This window comes from Notolepis coatsorum (assembly GCF_963971535.1).
Source record: "Notolepis coatsorum genome assembly, chromosome: 8".
In the NCBI taxonomy this organism is placed as follows: Eukaryota; Metazoa; Chordata; class Actinopteri; order Aulopiformes; family Paralepididae; genus Notolepis; species Notolepis coatsorum.
In genome coordinates, this window is record NC_140172.1 from 39,156,789 (window position 1) to 39,174,930 (window position 18,142).

At 43.0% G+C, this 18,142-nt stretch overlaps 1 protein-coding gene across 2 annotated transcripts in view; it reads left to right on the forward strand.

Moving 5' to 3' along the window:
- dpp3 (dipeptidyl-peptidase 3) overlaps positions 1–18,142 on the forward strand; it is a 26,975-nt gene continuing 8,833 nt past the window's right edge. Inside the window, exons 1-16 of one of the 2 annotated variants that reach the window (XM_084319631.1) lie at positions 1–134; positions 1,759–1,920; positions 8,765–8,909; positions 9,022–9,111; positions 10,712–10,849; positions 13,233–13,307; positions 13,401–13,491; positions 13,603–13,733; positions 13,906–14,036; positions 15,406–15,464; positions 15,662–15,856; positions 16,492–16,604; positions 16,696–16,788; positions 17,179–17,241; positions 17,626–17,750; positions 17,934–18,054. In XM_084319631.1, the coding sequence (XP_084175757.1) occupies positions 34–134; positions 1,759–1,920; positions 8,765–8,909; positions 9,022–9,111; positions 10,712–10,849; positions 13,233–13,307; positions 13,401–13,491; positions 13,603–13,733; positions 13,906–14,036; positions 15,406–15,464; positions 15,662–15,856; positions 16,492–16,604; positions 16,696–16,788; positions 17,179–17,241; positions 17,626–17,750; positions 17,934–18,054 (1,833 nt within the window). In that variant the 5' untranslated portion in view covers positions 1–33. Of the gene's footprint in view, positions 135–388; positions 434–1,758; positions 1,921–8,764; positions 8,910–9,021; positions 9,112–10,711; positions 10,850–13,232; positions 13,308–13,400; positions 13,492–13,602; positions 13,734–13,905; positions 14,037–15,405; positions 15,465–15,661; positions 15,857–16,491; positions 16,605–16,695; positions 16,789–17,178; positions 17,242–17,625; positions 17,751–17,933; positions 18,055–18,142 lie in introns of those variants that run through there. The other variant, XM_084319632.1, reaches the window with a different exon arrangement.

Consider the following 18,142-nt stretch of genomic DNA (forward strand, 5'->3'; position numbering starts at 1 on the left):
TCCCTTCGGACATGGAAAAAACTACCGACGAGGATGGGATTCGAACCCACGCGTGCAGAGCACAATGGATTAGCAGTCCATCGCCTTAACCACTCGGCCACCTCGTCATCTGGCGCTCTATGGTGGAGAAACTGGTAATCAAAATATCCATGAAAGTCATTTGAGACAGTGCTGGATATTATGTCCAGCATGCATAGTTGAACTATTCATATTACACGCGGATTCACTCAGGGAATATATTAGATAATTTTCCTCGTGTAAGTTAAGCATGAGTTTCTGGTTCTAGGAAAACTTCGATACAAGTGGTTTGTGATTGGTTAATTATCCTAAACGGCTCGTGTAACGCCATGTGATTGGTTAGGAGGCGGGTCTAACACAGAGGAAGTGTGTGTAGAGCGTGAGACTGCAGTTTGACGTGCGGAGCTGTGAGCAGGTAGCAACAACGTTTTCACTTACTACTTCTAGCTAATGAGCCCAAAACTTACACAATTATTGCTGACTACAGGCAGACACAGTTGGCATGGTATTTGTTATCATAATAAGCTGAGTGCTAAATGTGGACTGTGATAAACGACTCTTGTTTGCTTGCCTGCCGGCCGGCATGGTGTGCTGCTGGGCTGGCTACGAGCTATTAGCTGACTAGCTAAACATTATGTTACAGTAGTGAAGTAACTGTTGGCTACCTAGCCTCGCTACATACAGTAGTGGTATTTTAGTAGCCAACATTATCAGTCCAACGTGACTCTTGTCTAGCAAGTAGTAAACAAATAACCATATATTATTATTGAACACATTGATAATGCTGATGTACCTAACTGTTAGCTGCCTCTCTTCTCTTCTAACCTCAGCAAGCTAGCTCCCTCTTGGGAAATCATGACAATGTCCAGAGATGGGCAGCATGTGATTTCCCTTAGTTTATTCTTGAGCTTTGATTTTGTGTGGGGCCATTAGATTAGATTCAAATGTATTGCCATTATACAGCACAAGTACAGTACAACGAAAATAAGTTTGGCATTCAACCAGAGTGCAAATGTAACAGTAAAGTGCAATAGTAATATACAAGTGATTAAAACTGGGTATCAAATATATAAATTGGTACTACTGGGTGTAGTGCTACATCAGATGTACAGAGTTGTAAATTACAACTCTGTAATACCAATATATGTACAGTGATATATGTATAAAGACAAGACAGTATGGTCGTAGACTCGTAGTCATACTGGCCAGCAGGCAGCGTAACGAGTAAGAGTAGATAAGGTGTATGTACATACATGTAGAGTATCTACAGATATGTAAAATTATTATGGCCCACGTAATACATCTGTAGTGTATGATAATTCCATAGTAAGTATTTATAGCCATTTTAGATTATCTTTTGGTAATGGGAGTGTGTTTCCTTAGGGCACAAGTACCTTGTGTTTTATTATGAAACGAATTACAGTAAGGCAAATGATAATATGAACAGTGTTGCTGCTGATTAGACTCATCATTACTTACTTTCGTTCTCCCTCTTTGTCCACCTACCCCCTCCCTCCCTCTATTTCACCACCTTCTTTCTCCCACTCCCTCCTCTCATCCTCAACTCTCCCTCTCTGCCCTTCTGTTTCTCTCCCTTCCTCCCTCCTATTTTCCTACCCCCCCCCCACCCCCACCTTGTCTCCTTGCCTCACACTAACCTCCTTCCCTTTCCCTTCTTTCCTTCCCCTCTCCTTCCCTTGCTCCCCACTATCCTCCTCCTTCCCTCCCCCATCACCCCAGTTCCTCTTCAACAGTGTTTAACACAGCAGCACTTAAGATGGTGGACTCCCAGTACTACCTCCCTAATGACATTGGCGTTTCTGTGCTGGATTGTGGAGAGGCCTTTCGTTTGCTGTCGCCACGAGAACAGAAGTACTCCCACTACCTGTCACGTGCAGCCTGGTACGGTGCTAAGTTATTAAGCATGTAGTAGTTGAAAAGTTTGAGGGCTACTTTCGTATTTTTAGTGTTCTTAGGGCCACTGATTACGATTAGTGATTACCCGACTTGATTTAGCCAAGGTTCCTGATTTCAGGGGGCCGGCACCTGCCCTTGTTGGCAAAAGATGTTATTCAGTTAACTGAGTTTCCGCAGAAGGACATCTGAAGGACGGCCGGCACTCTTGAAATTGATTTTCTATTTTCTTTTGTTTCTATTTTTTACTGTCCATATCATGTATGTTATTATACATAATGTCATATAATGTAATACCATTGATCTTTCAATACCAGGCAGGTGTCGAAATGTCCTTCCACTACACCGAAAACAGCTAGTTTGCCTTCCTCAGTACCAGTTGATATATAGCCAGCGTGAAGCTAGTTGTAACCATTGGTCTCATTTAGGGCTGCAACGATTAGTATGAAAAATCGTCGACGAGATATTGTTGCGTCGATTAGTAGAGTTGTTCCGATACCGATACGAGTATCGGAAAAGCCGCCGATACTGGCTAAAATGCTGGTATCGGTATTGGCGAGTACCCTCTAATGCTGCGCTCCGATACCATATGACGTAATTTATCAACAACACTGGTCTGTTGAGTAAGCATTATAAAACAAACGTGTGCTTAATCGATTAAAGTGTCAATGCCATTTGTCATTTTAACAGCAGATACTTTCTTAAATGTCATCGTCCCGACAGAGCGGTGTTGACGGAGAGCTCATGGGTTCGCTTGGTGGCTGGTGTTATTACTATTAGCATTGAACAGCTAACCGAAAGCTAGCTTTAACATTACCTTGGCTAAAGTTGGGGCTATTCATATAATCCAGCAATAATGGCTGCAGACCTGCAAGCAAAGTACAGCAAGTTGGCAAAGGAGTATTCCAAGTTAAATCACAATGTCACCAGTAACGTTACAGTCTTCTATGGTCTTCCCATATACCGGTAGCTCATGCTAGCTAACGGTAACGTTGTCATTGCACAATTGCACGTCGCGTACACAATTAATGACATGTTGCGGACAGCCATATCGGCGACAATGTTTAGCTTTTAGTGCCAAATGATAAGAGTCTGAGGCGGAGTCTCAAAAGAGAATGTTGAATATTTATTGTGCAAAAATCACAACAGATCCGACTGCTACTGAACGGAGCCTTGTAGACAGACTGAGTAGGGTATATCTGCAGAGCCAGTGGGTAGCGAGTGCAGCAACGTATAATGTCCGTGTGGATCATTGGAGTAGGGTATATCTGCAGTGCTGAAGCCCCATACTCATTGATTAATGATACTAATACAAATCTATACAATCACCTGTTGTTGAATAAATACCATTACTTTCTAGTTATGACTAAAAAACAGTATATATAAAACAGTATTTGTTAAAAAAAAATATATATATATTTATAAAAAATTTATATAATATCGTTTTTTTTTTTTTTTAATGTATGCACTGGTATCGGAACATCTCTATCGATTAGTCATTAAAAACAATAACACTTAATAATAAGTAACTGCAATGCGCAAATGTAGCTACATTAGTTAGCCAACAACCAGCCAGGCAGCGCCGTTATCTCACGGGACGAGTAGCTACATTAGTTAGCCAACAACCAGCCAGGCAGCGCCGTTATCTCACGGGACGAGTAGCTACATTAGTTAGCCAACAACCAGCCAGGCAGCGCCGTTATCTCACGGGACGAGTAGCTACATTAGTTAGCCAACAACCAGCCAGGCAGCGCCGTTATCTCACGGGACGAGTAGCTACATTAGTTAGCCAACAACCAGCCAGGCAGCGCCGTTATCTCACGGGACGAGTAGCTACATTAGTTAGCCAACAACCAGCGCCGTTATCTCCCGGGACGAGTAGCTTCATTAGTTAGCCAGCAACCAGTCAACAGGCCTGTACACTGCGATGATATGATCGCGAATTGCCCCTTTAATTGGCCGTTGCGATTGGTAAATATTATCTGGGGGCGGGCTTGCGAGTAGTGCTTTCAAGCCTTGCATTCGCATTTCACTCCTAAATTATCCAAGGCGTGTGATGACGCCACTCACGCGAGCTGTCAGTGCGACACAATGTCGTGGTGCTATGAAAGAATCTGTCGGCAATGAATGAACTTACTGCGATCACAGATAGCCTGAGTGAAAAAGATTTGCGTGTGGAGTGAATCTAGGTCACGCTATATACTTGGTACTTGTAGTCTATCGTGCGATTAAAGACCATGTCCCTATCTGCGTAGTCTATACATCCAACACCAAATCCCATAATTCCTAGCAAAACGAAACTGAATGTGGCCTCTCTTCCTTTCAATATGGACTATTGCATCGCCAAAGAAGCACCTCATTTCAATACATTTAAGATACAAATTTTGCTCTGCAAGAACAACGGAGTGGATATCAGTCCATCTTATGACAACCACGTCCGATGTGGAGAGATGATAAGATGATGATGATTGACGTGATGATGTGATGATTGATTGACGGGGACACGGACACTTCTAACGTTCAGGTTCAGCCATGCATTAGGTGAGTAGTAGTAGCCCACTATTAGGACGTGAAATACTGTCTACTTAAATTTATAAAATATCAACCTATCTATCTATCTAATAATGAGACAATATGCAAATAAGATAATACTAATAATTGTCACGGTGTCCCCGTATATGAAATGAAAGTGGCTTGCAACTTTACTGGCTGTCACAAACTGTTTATTTCTCGTTTAGCATAGTATTACATTCCACTTCTATAAACAATCAAAGTCCTACCGTAAGAGCCTCATACGGGTCAATTAAACCTTTTTGATTAGTCTTTCCTTCGAGCTAAGTTGGACTGAACATTTCACTGTCAAAAGCGCAAATGTAAATAAGGTTGCGTCGCAACACGGTTTTCAAAATAAAGGTCGCATATACAAATACCTCTCAATTCTTACTAAAAAAAGTCCCGGATATACATAAACATTAATTGGCATAGATCTCTATAAACGGCCCAACACATTGATCACTTTAGGCACACCCTGAAACCAGTAACATCACAAATATGAAGCAGGTAATTACCCATACAAATAATAAACCTTTCATGGGGTTATTTACAATAATAATTCATTTGATTTCTAAAGCACTTTTCATTGTGAAACAAATGTATGCAGAGTTTCTTGTCCTCCTGATTAATGCAATGGTGTGTGTGTGTTGTGGTGATCTCATTCAAGGAGCACTACACAAGCGCGCGCACACACACACACACACACACACAGTTTGTTGTTTTTGTTCTATTAGTGATTTACACACTTTCTCGGTTGGTTCATTATAAAAGATACAAACCTGAAAACAAACGCACTTAAATGTTAAATAAAAGGACCACAGTAATGAGGCAGGAGGAACATATTTTTTTAATAATGGTAAAATTGTTATTTAAAAATTTGCCCCCAAAAAATATTTTTTGCCCCTAAATGTCTCATTTAGGGGCAAGTGTGCCCCTAGTGAAAAAGCTTAGCGTACAGCCCTGGTCAAGCTAACGTTAGCTGGCTCCAGCAGCTTGTTGATGTCGTCGGGAGCATTTAGCCTGCTGGCTACCTAGCTCCACTTCAACCAGCATCGGGAGATCCAGCAGCTTGTCGATGTGCTAATAGCCTCAGCAACCTAACGTTAGCTGGCTCCAGCAGATCGACAAGCTGCTGGAGCCAGCTAATGTTAGCTTGCTGAGGCTATTAGCACATCGACAAGCTGCTGGAGCTCCCGATGCTGGTTGAAGTGGAGCTAGGTAGCCAGCAGGCTAAATGCTCCGCGACGCTGAACTGCATGCGCCGGTCTGTCTGTCTTGTGGAACGTCTGCATTGCATTTATTACAAATAGCAAGCGATCTTTTTACTCTGAAACTCCGAGTACCGACGCGGCCATCTTTGTTGTTAACGTTAACTTGCGTGGCTACGTCACAGCCAAGAAAGGGAGCGCTGGATTTGTGTAAAACGCCCTGTTCCTAAACCACACGCTGTCAGTCGTAGCACAGTACTGACAAAACGGGAGGAGACTTTAGTCAAAACAAACGCACTTCATTCCAATTGCACTTGACTCAATGCACTGACTGACTGTATTGTTCTTGACTTCAACATTTCAAATACATTTCATTTAAAGTTGCAAGATCCAAATTCAAATGTTTCATGAGTCATTATTTTAATTTGCTATGGGATCATCATGTTATGATGTTGTTGTTTGGTCCTGACAAGAGTCTCAAAGTCTGGGGTGATGGTAGACGAGCAACTCTGAGGTCATGCTCAATGTCCAATCTGTTCCTCTGCTCTGTCTTCAGCTGGACCAGAGCTGAGAAGCCACTTTCACAAAGATAGGTAGTTTAAAAAAAAATATATATATATATCCTTTTTTTTTTTTTTTTTTTTTTTTTACATTGGTTTTCGATTAGTCGACTAATCGAAAAAATAATCGGCAGATTAGTCGACTACCAAAATAGTCATTAGTTGCAGCCCTAGTCTCATTTGACCTATCAAGCGCTGTCCTCTTTTCCTTGACCCTCCTATCAGGCTATCACAAGCCGTGCTTTCCTCAGTCAAGCTAAGAGAGGGCAGAGATTGAGACGGATGTCTCGCCTGCGCTACAGCACACATCCACCTGCTGTGAACCCACTTTTCAGCCTTGAATATTTAGAAGACCAAGTTGAATGAGGAGTAGGGTTTCTTCTAGGAAAATGTGGTGCCCGCTAAAATGTCTGGCAGGACTTCAGTTTGTCACACAAATGGGGGAGAAATTCTGGTCATGACTATTCTGGCCCAAACTATTTGGTTATTGGGATGAGGTTCTGATACTCACTTTGAAAAGGCATCATATTTTCTTTCTCTCCATTAACTAGTTTTTTGGAAACCATAGTCTACACTTGAGGGGAAACGCGTGTTCTTTCTGTCCCTCTTTGGTTTAATGGAGGATGTCCGATATTATCGGCCTACCGATATTATCGGCCGATATTGGCATTAAAATGTGATATTGGAAAATATCGGTATCTGTTTAAAAATATATATATATATATATATTATTTTTACATTTCTATAACCTTTTTTTACCCAGGCAAGCAAGTAAGAACAAATTCAGATTTTATTTATTGTCAAAAGTATGCATAATGTTATGTTAATTCCACAACAAGACATATGTAATGTTAATTACCTGAAATTATTCCGTTTTTTGGCGGGGGAAACCCTAGGGCTGACCTTCGAAGCTTTTTTTGGCAATCGAAACTTCGGGGCCGAGCTTCGATTTTAATTCGAAGCTTTAAAAAAAATATTTCTTTCTTTTCTTTTCTTTTTTTTTCTTTTTTATCTTATGTTGTGGGACTTGTACAGCACTTTCATAAACTTTGTTGTTTTTAAATGTGCTCTATAAATAAAGTGGGTTGGATTAATTAATTAAGTAGCCCCTTTCGTGACTGAGCCAACAAGGTTTCACTCGGCTGTGTGATTTAATTCAAGGTGGATCGCTGTTGTCGTTTGAACAACTTCAGATTTCATGGGAACTACCAATCCCCCAAATCAAGAATGTTTAAGATGAATGAAGTAAGATTTTGATTATTTGAAATATGGCCTGTGTAGACTAAACTATGCACAGAATTATGTCAGTCTACAAGGTCCGGATTCTACATGGTCCGGCAATGTAGACCTTGTAGACTCCACTACAGACCAATTATCAGTGAATGCATTTTTAAGAAGGGCAACTTCCACAAAAAAACAAAGAACTCACCAAAACATCTCAGTAGCACCTTATCTAAATTTTATTTCCTATTTTTCCCAGTATCTTTCTTTCTTATGTGTGGAATTCTACAAGGCATGTAGGTCTATATGTATTTGAGGAAGATATCCTTCAAACAGGCAATAGTGATGATATAATTTGGGCAGTGCTGAGCTGGGTTACTTTCCTCCAGTGTATTTGTCCCCCGGCCCCACCCAATGGCCCCATGTGCGCGCGCGCGCACAGACAGACAGACAGACAGACAGACAGACACACATTTACATTTACATTTAGTCATTTAGCTGACGCTTTTATCCAAAGCGACTTACAAGTTCTGTACGACAAGACAGCAAGAAGGGTACAACTCTATCAGCTGAGTAACAATGTTTATCAAAGTGTTGCGTGTTACAGTGTAGGTTAGTTTATTAGGAAAAGTGCATGACAGTAGGGTTAGTCACGGTTCGATTTTTTTTTTTTTTTTTTTTTTTTTTTTTTTTTTTTTTTTTAAATCATTTCAGATAATGGTTGAAGAAGTGAGTCTTTAGTCGACGGTGAAAGATTGGACGGGATTCGGCTGTCCTAACTGGGATGGGTAGTTCACACACACACACACACACACACACACACACACACACACACACACACACACACACACACACACACACACACACACACAAATCGAAGTAAAAAAAAAATTATTTTTTTCTTTTTTTTATATAAACTTCGATTTTTTTTTTTAATGTTCGAAGCTTGTGCCATCGAAGTATTTAAGACAGCCCTAGGAAACCCTGCATATATCGGTATCGGAAATTAAGAGTTGGACAATATCGGTATCGGTAAAAAAAAGCCAATATCGAGCATCCCTATTTTTTCCTCAAACGGTGTGCAACACTAAACTAATTAAGAACTGGTCGCTCTAGGTACGGTGGCCTGGCAGTGCTGCTGCAGACTAAACTAATTAAGACCTGGTCGCTCTAGGTACGGTGGCCTGGCAGTGCTGCTGCAGACTAAACTAATTAAGACCTGGTCGCTCTAGGTACGGTGGCCTGGCAGTGCTGCTGCAGACTAAACTAATTAAGAACTGGTCGCTCTAGGTACGGTGGCCTGGCAGTGCTGCTGCAGACTTCGCCAGAATCTGCAAACATCTTCGTCCTGCTTCAGAGGATCTTCAGGAGGCAGACGCCTGCTCAGCTACAGCAGGTTGCCACGGCAGCAGGGCTCGAGCCTGAGGAGTACCAGGTCCACTCACTCTCTCTCTCTCACTCAGACACAAACACATAGACGTGCAGATGTATGATGCATTGACACAAGCCAAATAAAGCTGATTATCCTCATCAATTGTGTTGTATAGGCGTTCTTGGTATACACAGCCGGTCTGTACGCCAACATGGGAAACTACAAGTCTTTTGGAGACACAAAGTTCATCCCCAACCTGCCTGAGGTAAGACTAGTTAGACTACCTCCTCACTGCTTAACTGAACCCCTTTCTTTTCACAACCCATGTATTTGCACTTGTAAAGTCTATCCAATGTGTAAATGTGATATATTACAAGAGACGGTACTCAACTGCTACTGTCTTTAACTGAATGAACACAACACTGTAATTTACAATCTCTAGTTAAAAAAAAGTTTGCAAACGTATATGGTTCTTGGTCTGAGGTATGGACCCAGGCATTAAAGCGTTCCGTCTTGAGACGGAATTCCGTCCATTTGATTTGGAGTCTGACGGATTTCCCGTCAATTGGCTACCTGGTATAATATGATTTGTAGATGCATACAGATTGAAACTAAATTGAGCCAATCGGGCGTCAAATATCATGAAAAAGGGAATTTTTTTTCTGCCACGCCAATCGGTCATGGCTAGCAATAATGGCAGGACGCACGCAGCGACTCGAGAGACAGGATTACGCTAATAGTAGAAAAAAGTTTCAGTCAAGCAACCTGCACAAAAGTATAGTTGGGTTTTAATCGTTATTTCTTTTATTAGCGATATCCATTCATTTTCATCCATCCAGCCTGATGTTATCGTTGGGAATGGGTCTGAGCTCGCAAAAGGGCAAATACCGCCCCCTACGCCTTCCGGCTGGTATTGCACTCCACTGGGAATGGTATAGTTTTTTTTTCTGGGACGATCCGTGCAGGCGTGGTTTAAATAATCAGGCGAGGTAACCTGATTTCAACGATACATCTGCGAGGCTGCCCCCCCCCCCCCCTCCCCTCATATGCAATGCTGTTGAACGTGGCACGGACCTCCGCGCCCAGTACTTCAAATGGCGATCAGATAATTGGATTATTTCTTTTGCATTACATCAGATCAAGGTAAGAACATTATATATAAATTTGATCGTTGATCTGATATGTATTTCTACCCCGATCGATGCTGTATCTGTGTGTGTATGTGTGGCTGTTTTCAGTTGGGTGCAGGAGGTGGGGGGGGGGCCCGCGGGGGGGCGCCGCCGCGCTACGAGGGCCATTTCATGTATGCACGAGGAAGGACAATAATGATGATCTAGCGTTGATTTCAGGAAGATTCGATAATCAGCCGAAAAATTACCGTGTTTTGTGTATTCCACTAAAGGGCTATTATCGCGTCTTTCTCTGGAATGACTAGAAATCACAAACTATACTCTTATTCAAAACGGTATAAAACGGAAATGTACCGATGAAAAAACAATCCGTTTTCTGTACATGTTGACTGCAAGCAACTCACTGATAATCGACGAGTGTATTAGACCCATAGCCATAATTTAAGATATATTTTAAGCACTCGCAAATCTCCCAGTCCTCCCATTGATTAAAGCGGTGGCGCCTTCTCGCGCACTTAAGCGTGGCTGTCAATGAGTTAATCAACTGTTCAGTTTTACACCTATAACTGTGTCCCCTGAGGGCCATAGGAATTTGATCCCCATGTCTTCACATTTACAAAGTTTCATTCTAGAATTTGTAGGCACACAATTATATTGCTATAGATAGTCGATCATTACCAGAATTAGCCGATATTACTGCAGGAGATTGATTGTGTGTGTGTTGACCCAATCCAGGACAAGCTGAAGGCTCTGGTGTGGGCCAGCAAGGCGTTTCTGGAGCAGCCTGTTGAGATGGAGACTATGTGGGACGGCTGCTCCCGTCTCCTGTACTCCCTGGAGGACAGACAGAAACAACTGGGACTGGGGGACAAGGTACATAAAGTGCTGAGGACAACTATAATGACATGTCACTATTATGAAGCCTCACAGAATCCTAGAATCAAATTTAAAATAAAATCGATTTATATAGCCCGAGATCACAAGGCATTGTCCCCATGGGCTGCACAGTCGAGAAGAAACATCCAACGGACCAAGAACGAAAACAAAACCACCATAAAACCAACACTCCCAGACTTTCCCCAATGAAGATATGGAACGACTAACTAAAACCTAGCATATATACATGAAATGAAAACACATACATGGTAGCAATAGTAACTAAGGTACATAATAACATTTAAAAAAAAAAATCGGTATCAGTCATATTCCCCAGGGGGCAGGATGACTGCTCGGATCCAGTTGAAGTATCACTCGATACATCCACTCAGAGAGACAGAGACGGGAGTTAGAGAATCTCAAATAAAATACGTAAACTGACATCCTAAGGGCTCGCGTCCACCTGCCTCATATTTATGACCACACGTGTCTTTTTTTCAATGTATTCCAATGGGGAGGGGCCGTATGCGGCCGCCTATAGGAAGTGCGCTGCAGTCGGCTTCTTTTTTCAGCGCCTTTCAGCTTTATTGTGCGGCCGCACCAGCGTTTAAAGTTTAAACTTGCTGAACTTTTTTTCTCACCGCATGCGCCCGCCCCAGTACTACCGGGCGCACTGCCAGCGTTTTTCAGGTGAAAATGTGAGATAGGTGGACCCGGGCCCTAACTGAACTAACCAGATTAAACTAGGGGTCTATCCCTGACCAGGTGAGATCAGGGCAGTCTGAAAGAGAGAGGAAAGATGGGTCTTAAGCGAAGATTTAAACGTTGACGGAGCAGGCGCCCCTGACGACGGCCGGTAATTTATTCCACAGGTAGGGAGCGCTGTAGGCAAAGGCTCTGTCGCCAGTGGATTTATTTCTTACCCTAGGAATCGATAGGAGCCCTGTTTTTTGTGAACGAAGAGCACGAGCGGGCGAGTATTGTATAATGAGGTCGGATAGAGCGGTGCGAGCCAATTTAGAATTTTGTAAGTCAGGAGCAGCACTTTAATAGTCGTATCTGGCCTGGATGGGAAGCCAGTGTAGGGAGGACAGAATGGGTGTGATTATGATCGATTTTTCTAGTTTTAGTTAGTAGTGGTTTCGTAGATTTGTTGTATTTCCACCATCATTATCTATGTGTCACTATAGCCAATGGAAATGCTAGAAATGGTCACGTGGGCTGGGAGAACCAATGGAAAATGCCTATCCTGAGGCCTCGTTTAAAGGCAGGAAGTCATTAGGTTTAAGCCATGTCTCAGAGAGGCCCAGTAAATCGAGACTATGGTCCATTATCAGCTCATTTACCAAAGAGCTTTGGTTTGCAGAGAACGAATGTTAATAAGACCAACCTTCAGGCACTCTTGTCTATTTAACAGAGCAGTTTTCAGCCACGTAGGTAGGCTTAATTGCAATCAAGTTGGTACGATTTATCTCACACAGACGAGCTGGGTAAAGAGGAGCATGACGAGATATTCTAGTTTTGATTGGATACACCAGGTTAAGGATAGAGATGGAAAGAGGAGTGGGGAGGGACCCAACATGACTAGGAAAGGTATAAAGATTGGCAGCTCAAGCCCAGACTGCGGGGAGATTTGGACAGAATCTAAAGTCTGGTTAAATAGGGGACTTGAACTTAAGTGATGTCAATAAGTAATAATAAATCGTATTTGTAGTGCACTTTTCGTTCACTAGGATCCCAAAGTGCTACAGGGTTAAAACAGTTTTAAAATATATAAATAATTAAAAATGATAATAAACTAAAATACAGAATAAAAATAAAACATAGTATAAACAAGAGAAAAAAAATTTAAATGAGAAGGTTTTCAGGCCTGCTTTAACCCTTTCACTGCCACACTACAGAAGGTTAACCCTTTACTATCACACTACCGACGGTCAGTGTGATAGTAAAGGGTTAACCTTCTGTAGTGTGGCAGTGAAAGGGTTAACTGTTTGGTAGTGTGGCAGTGAAATGCAAAGCATTCAACAGATCCTCTTTTTGCTTTCAGCTAGTGTTTGTTCTAATGCCAGTAACATTTTGGTTGCTGACTTAGCAGCTGTAATGTTTCTAATGCTTGCTAACAGTCAAAGAGGATGCTAGACGCTTTGCATCGTGGGCTAGATGGACCATTTTAGATGATGTCAAACATGGGGGCAGCCAAGCCCCCATTAGAGTTAATCATTCTTCAATGGGTTTGTGGTTTTTCTAAACGGCATGTTGAGGATATTCACCTTCCTAGCCCTCCTGCACACTCCCGTGAACATTTCCTCTCTTCCTGTAATTGCCTCTGGGCTAAATAGAATATGAAAATAAATATTGAAATCCCATCTCTGTTTTCCAGGGTATCACCACCTACTTCTCAGGGAACTGCTGTCTGGAGGACGCTGAGCTGGCCCAGAAGTTCCTGGACTCACAGGTCAGTGTCGTACTGCATCTCTCTCTCGCTCTCTCTAGTCCTTCATTCTGTGGCCTCTGGTGACTGATGCTCTTGATTGTGTCCTGCTTGTAGAAACTGTCTGCCTACAACACACGTCTGTTCAAGAGGGAGAATGGAGGGAAGGCCTGCTATGAGGTCAGGCTGGCGTCTGCCGTGCAGAAAGGTCAGGCCTGGAGGCTTTTCTTTGTTATTAAAAGGGCCGTGCCAGTCATGTCACTTTTATGATGCTTGTTGGAAGATCTACAGTATCTTAATGACTTGGGTTATTCTGCAGACTGTGCGACGGACGGGGAGGGAGAGTCGCACTGTGGCACCTTCAAGTTTGAAGGCGTAGAGTTCTCCGTGAAGAGGGGAGACTACGCTCCTTTGATGGAAAAAGTCAGCCACTACCTCCAACAGGCACAGGTGAGGAGGGGTTGAGTTGATGCAGGGAGGGTGAGAGGTACATGTCAAGTTAAATCTTTATAGGGAAATGTGTTAAATAATGTATATGTATCTGTGTGTGTGTATATATGTAATATAAACACAATATTATAACACGAGAAGAGGGTTTTTCTGAATGCCGTTTGATTTGCAGGCCTATGCAGCCAATGAGAACCAGAAGCGGATGTTAGAGGAATACGCACGTAGTTTCACCTTCGGCTCTGTTGATGCGCACAAAGAGGGCTCGCGCTATTGGATCAAAGATAAGGGACCAATCGTAGAGAGGTGAGGCCCAACTGTCAACATATCTGTATTTGTGGAATCTTAGGGGCCTTTCTCACTCACCCATTCCGTTCCATTCCATTCCGTTCTAGTCCGTTCAGAGATCTGATGCGAACTCCCCCCCCCCCCCCCCCCCTCGAAAATGTAAACCGGAAGAGACTGAGAGACACGGTGGAGACTGGATGCTGATATAAAATGAACACATAACCAATAAATGTGAAGTTATATTTGAACCTCTGTTGTCAAGCCTTGTCAATATAACCCACCCCATTTTATCACGAATGGATGGTGTTGTAGAGTTCGCTTTTGAGCGTTTCCCAGGGCTAACGCTAAGCTAATGGCTAACGCTAGTTAGCTTAGCCTAGTACTAGTCTAGTATAGCCACTGGCACTGTAGAACTTATTTTTCAGCAAAGAATGTGCAATAAACAAAACGGATACATTCACTGTGTTCTGCCTCTCATTTGTTGATGAAACAAAACTAACATCAACACAATTGAACACCAAAAGCGGTGTTTAGTCTAATCGGCGCCGTTTTGTTAGCTTACATGCTAACGTGAATGGAATATGCCAGTATAACAGTATAGTATTGTGGCTAGCAGCTAAACGCTAAGCTAATGGCTAACGCTAGTTAGCTTAGCCTGTTAAGCAGCTAACATCCCATCGCTCGTGGCAATTACAGTGCATGTCATTGATCTACTGGTTGACCACGGCCGACTGGTTGGGCACCACTTTTCTAATAGAAATAAATGCATTCGAACAAGAAACCAATGTATAGACATAGCATGGCAAACAAAATTGCCAGGCCTAATGCGAGCCAGGGAATTGCTGTGCGTTTGTAATGTGGCTTCATGTTTTCATCCACTGAGCTGTGAGGCTCCACAATGCTTGTTTTTGGTTGAGGTCTGAACTCTCAAATTGCCCATAAATATCGTTTTTGTGGTTATTGTCCAGTTGTTGCTGTGTGGTTTTATCTGCCCAAAATTCAAGCAAGCATGAAACCATATTACAGTAACGATGTTGTGTGTGTCACGCCCCCCGTTCCCACTGGCCCGCACCCGAAACCACCTATTTCAACCGTCCCAGGTTCAGCGGGGGGTATTCCGAATCAGCGCTGCATCGCATCCAAAAGGGGTGTGTCCGTCTGAGTGAGAACACTCCCCGGTCCCCGGGGGCGCTGATTCGACCCCGATTGGTGGGTGAGAGAAAGGCCCCTTAGTAGTTCCACAAAGAAAAATAACTGTCGGAAATGTTTTGTCAATGGAATCTTTAGATCAGATGGTTCCACTAAGAATTAAGATGACAAAATGTGTCTGATCTCCTTCAGTCTCAGTTATATAGGTTTCATAGAGCTGTCTTCTTCTCTTCCTCAGTTATATAGGTTTCATAGAGAGCTACAGAGATCCGTTTGGCTCCAGAGGAGAGTTTGAAGGTAATGTATTTTTTCAGTCACCATGGTGAAAAGGTTTAGTAATGTGGTAAAGTGTGTTTACTGTAATATTGTGGGGGAGCTACCTCAGGCGATGCAATGTCATTGCATTGCACTTTACTTATTTTGAATTAAAAACACGCTAAAACAACGAAAAAATTACATTTTCTTTAGTAATTTTTCTAATGTTGTGATGTCAGGCTTTGTAGCGGTGGTGAACAAGGCGATGAGCGAGCGTTTTGCCGAGCTGGTGAGCTCGGCAGAGATCCTGCTGCCAGAGCTGCCCTGGCCCAGAGACTACGAGAAAGACATCTTCCTCAAACCAGACTTCACTTCCCTGGATGTCCTCACTTTCGCAGGGAGCGGAATACCAGCTGGCATCAACATCCCCAACTGTATGTATACATGCACCATTAAGCCTGATTTATGTTCAACCCTGAAGGCGCTGTACAGAGAGGGACCTATAGTGGTTTGCAGAGACGTGCTTCTGTTCTGTTGAGGGGAGGGATTGTCGTTGGTTGCACTCTGTGTAATGTCCCAACAACCAGTCATGTCAATGCAGACCAGTACGGAGCAGCTGTACAGTTGGAACATTTGTCAGGATCATTGGGCTTCAGTATGGGACTGTGCAGAGCAGCATTGGGCTTCAGTATGGGACTGTGCAGAGCAGCATTGGGCTTCAGTATGGGACTGTGCAGAGCAGCATTGGGCTTCAGTATGGGACTGTGCAGAGCAGCATTGGGCTTCAGTATGGGACTGTGCAGAGTAGGGATGTGCATGACTGACCAAACCATTTTTGAATAGTCTACTGTTCTTAAGACCGAATATATAAAAAATTGGACTACAGAGGAGCATTGGGCTTCAGTAAGCGACTCTGCAACCTATCGCTCTACAGTCCCTGCTCTACAGAACAGTGTCTGCCGAATTTAGCATAAATCACGCTTTAGACGCATGCATGCCCTCACAATAAGAGACTCCTCTTCATTCTGGTATATTATATCGAAGCTGTTAATTGTGTGTGTTCTTATAGATGACGACATCAGACAGTCGGAGGGCTTTAAGAATGTGTCTCTAGGCAACGTGCTGGCTGTAGCTTATGCTACACACAAGGACAAACTCACATTTCTGGAGGAGGAGGACAAGGTAACACACACACACACTACATAATATTCCATATTTGGCCTACAAACTCATGTTTACACATCCTTACTGTGTGTGTGTTTGTGTGATGCAGGATATGTATATAAAATGGAAGGGCCCATCGTTTGAGGTGCAGGTTGGACTTCATGAGCTGTTGGGCCACGGCAGCGGCAAGCTGTTTGTCCAGGTCAGTAACATACATGATCATCACAGCACCAGTCAGTAACATACATGATCATCACAGCAGCAGGTCAGTAACATACATGATCATCACAGCAGCAGGTTAGTAACATACATGATCATCACAGCACCATGTCAGTAACATACATGATCATCACAGCAGCAGGTCAGTAACATACATGATCATCACAGCACCAGGTCAGTAACATACATGATCATCACCAGTACAAGCCGTTGTCCAGGTCAGTAACATACATGGTCATTAAAACGTACTGGTCTTATCCACTGGGGCCCGGGCCTACCAGGGATGGGACTGTGACCCATGCTGGGCCCCCGGGCCCATAGTTGGACAAACGCTGCTCTAAGAGCTGTGTGTATCCTCTTATCTCAACTGCAGGATGACAAGGGAGAGTTCAACTTTGACCAGAGCAAGGTGACCAACCCAGAGACCGGAGAACTGGTGAGATGTTGTGTGTTTTTGTGCCAGGGTAGGAAAGTTACATTAAAAAAATGCCCCTGAAATAAATTGGGGAAGATTTTAATTATGTGCTCAGTCTCCACATGGTGTCCTAGTTCTCACATTCATTTGAGAGATTGTCTTCTGATTATAATAATGTTAGAAACAAGGGTTCGGTTTTAAAAGCCCAACAAACTCTCCTAAATGCCCCACAAAATAAATTTTAAGTGGGCAAAACATCCCCCTACAGGAGAAGTACATTTCCGACCTATCCTGATTGGTTCATGTGTGCACTGAATTCTATTTTGGAGACTAGCGGTAGTTAGACCATGTCCAGTTGGCAAATGGAGATGGAAGACATGTTTTGTGTGTGTGTGTGTGATGTAGGTGTCTAGCTGGTATCGGGGCAGTGAGACGTGGGACAGTAAGTTTTCCACCATCGCCTCGTCCTATGAAGAATGCCGTGCCGAGTGTGTCGGCCTCTACCTCTGTCTCAACAAACAAGTGCTCAGGTCAGCTCACGGGCAATCACTCACTCACAAAGACTGTGCATTCCTGTACACTTAGTATAGTATTGGCATGTGCTTTTATTTGTACTTCATCATATTTCATGATCTACGTTTGTGTGTCATTTAGGTGTATTGTTGGGTCTGTTTGGTGAGAACGGTGAATAATGTGTTTTTATTATATTCCAGTATCTTCGGTCACGAGGGCCTGGATGCGGAGGAGGTGGTGTATGTCAACTGGTTGAACATGGTCAGAGCTGGGCTGATGGGACTGGAGTTCTACACATCGGAGAGCAAGAGCTGGAGACAGGTACACATACACACATTAATTCTCTCCTTCTCTCATAATATAAATCATCTCTTCTTGTCAACATAGAATATAAACTTTCTTACTGTAT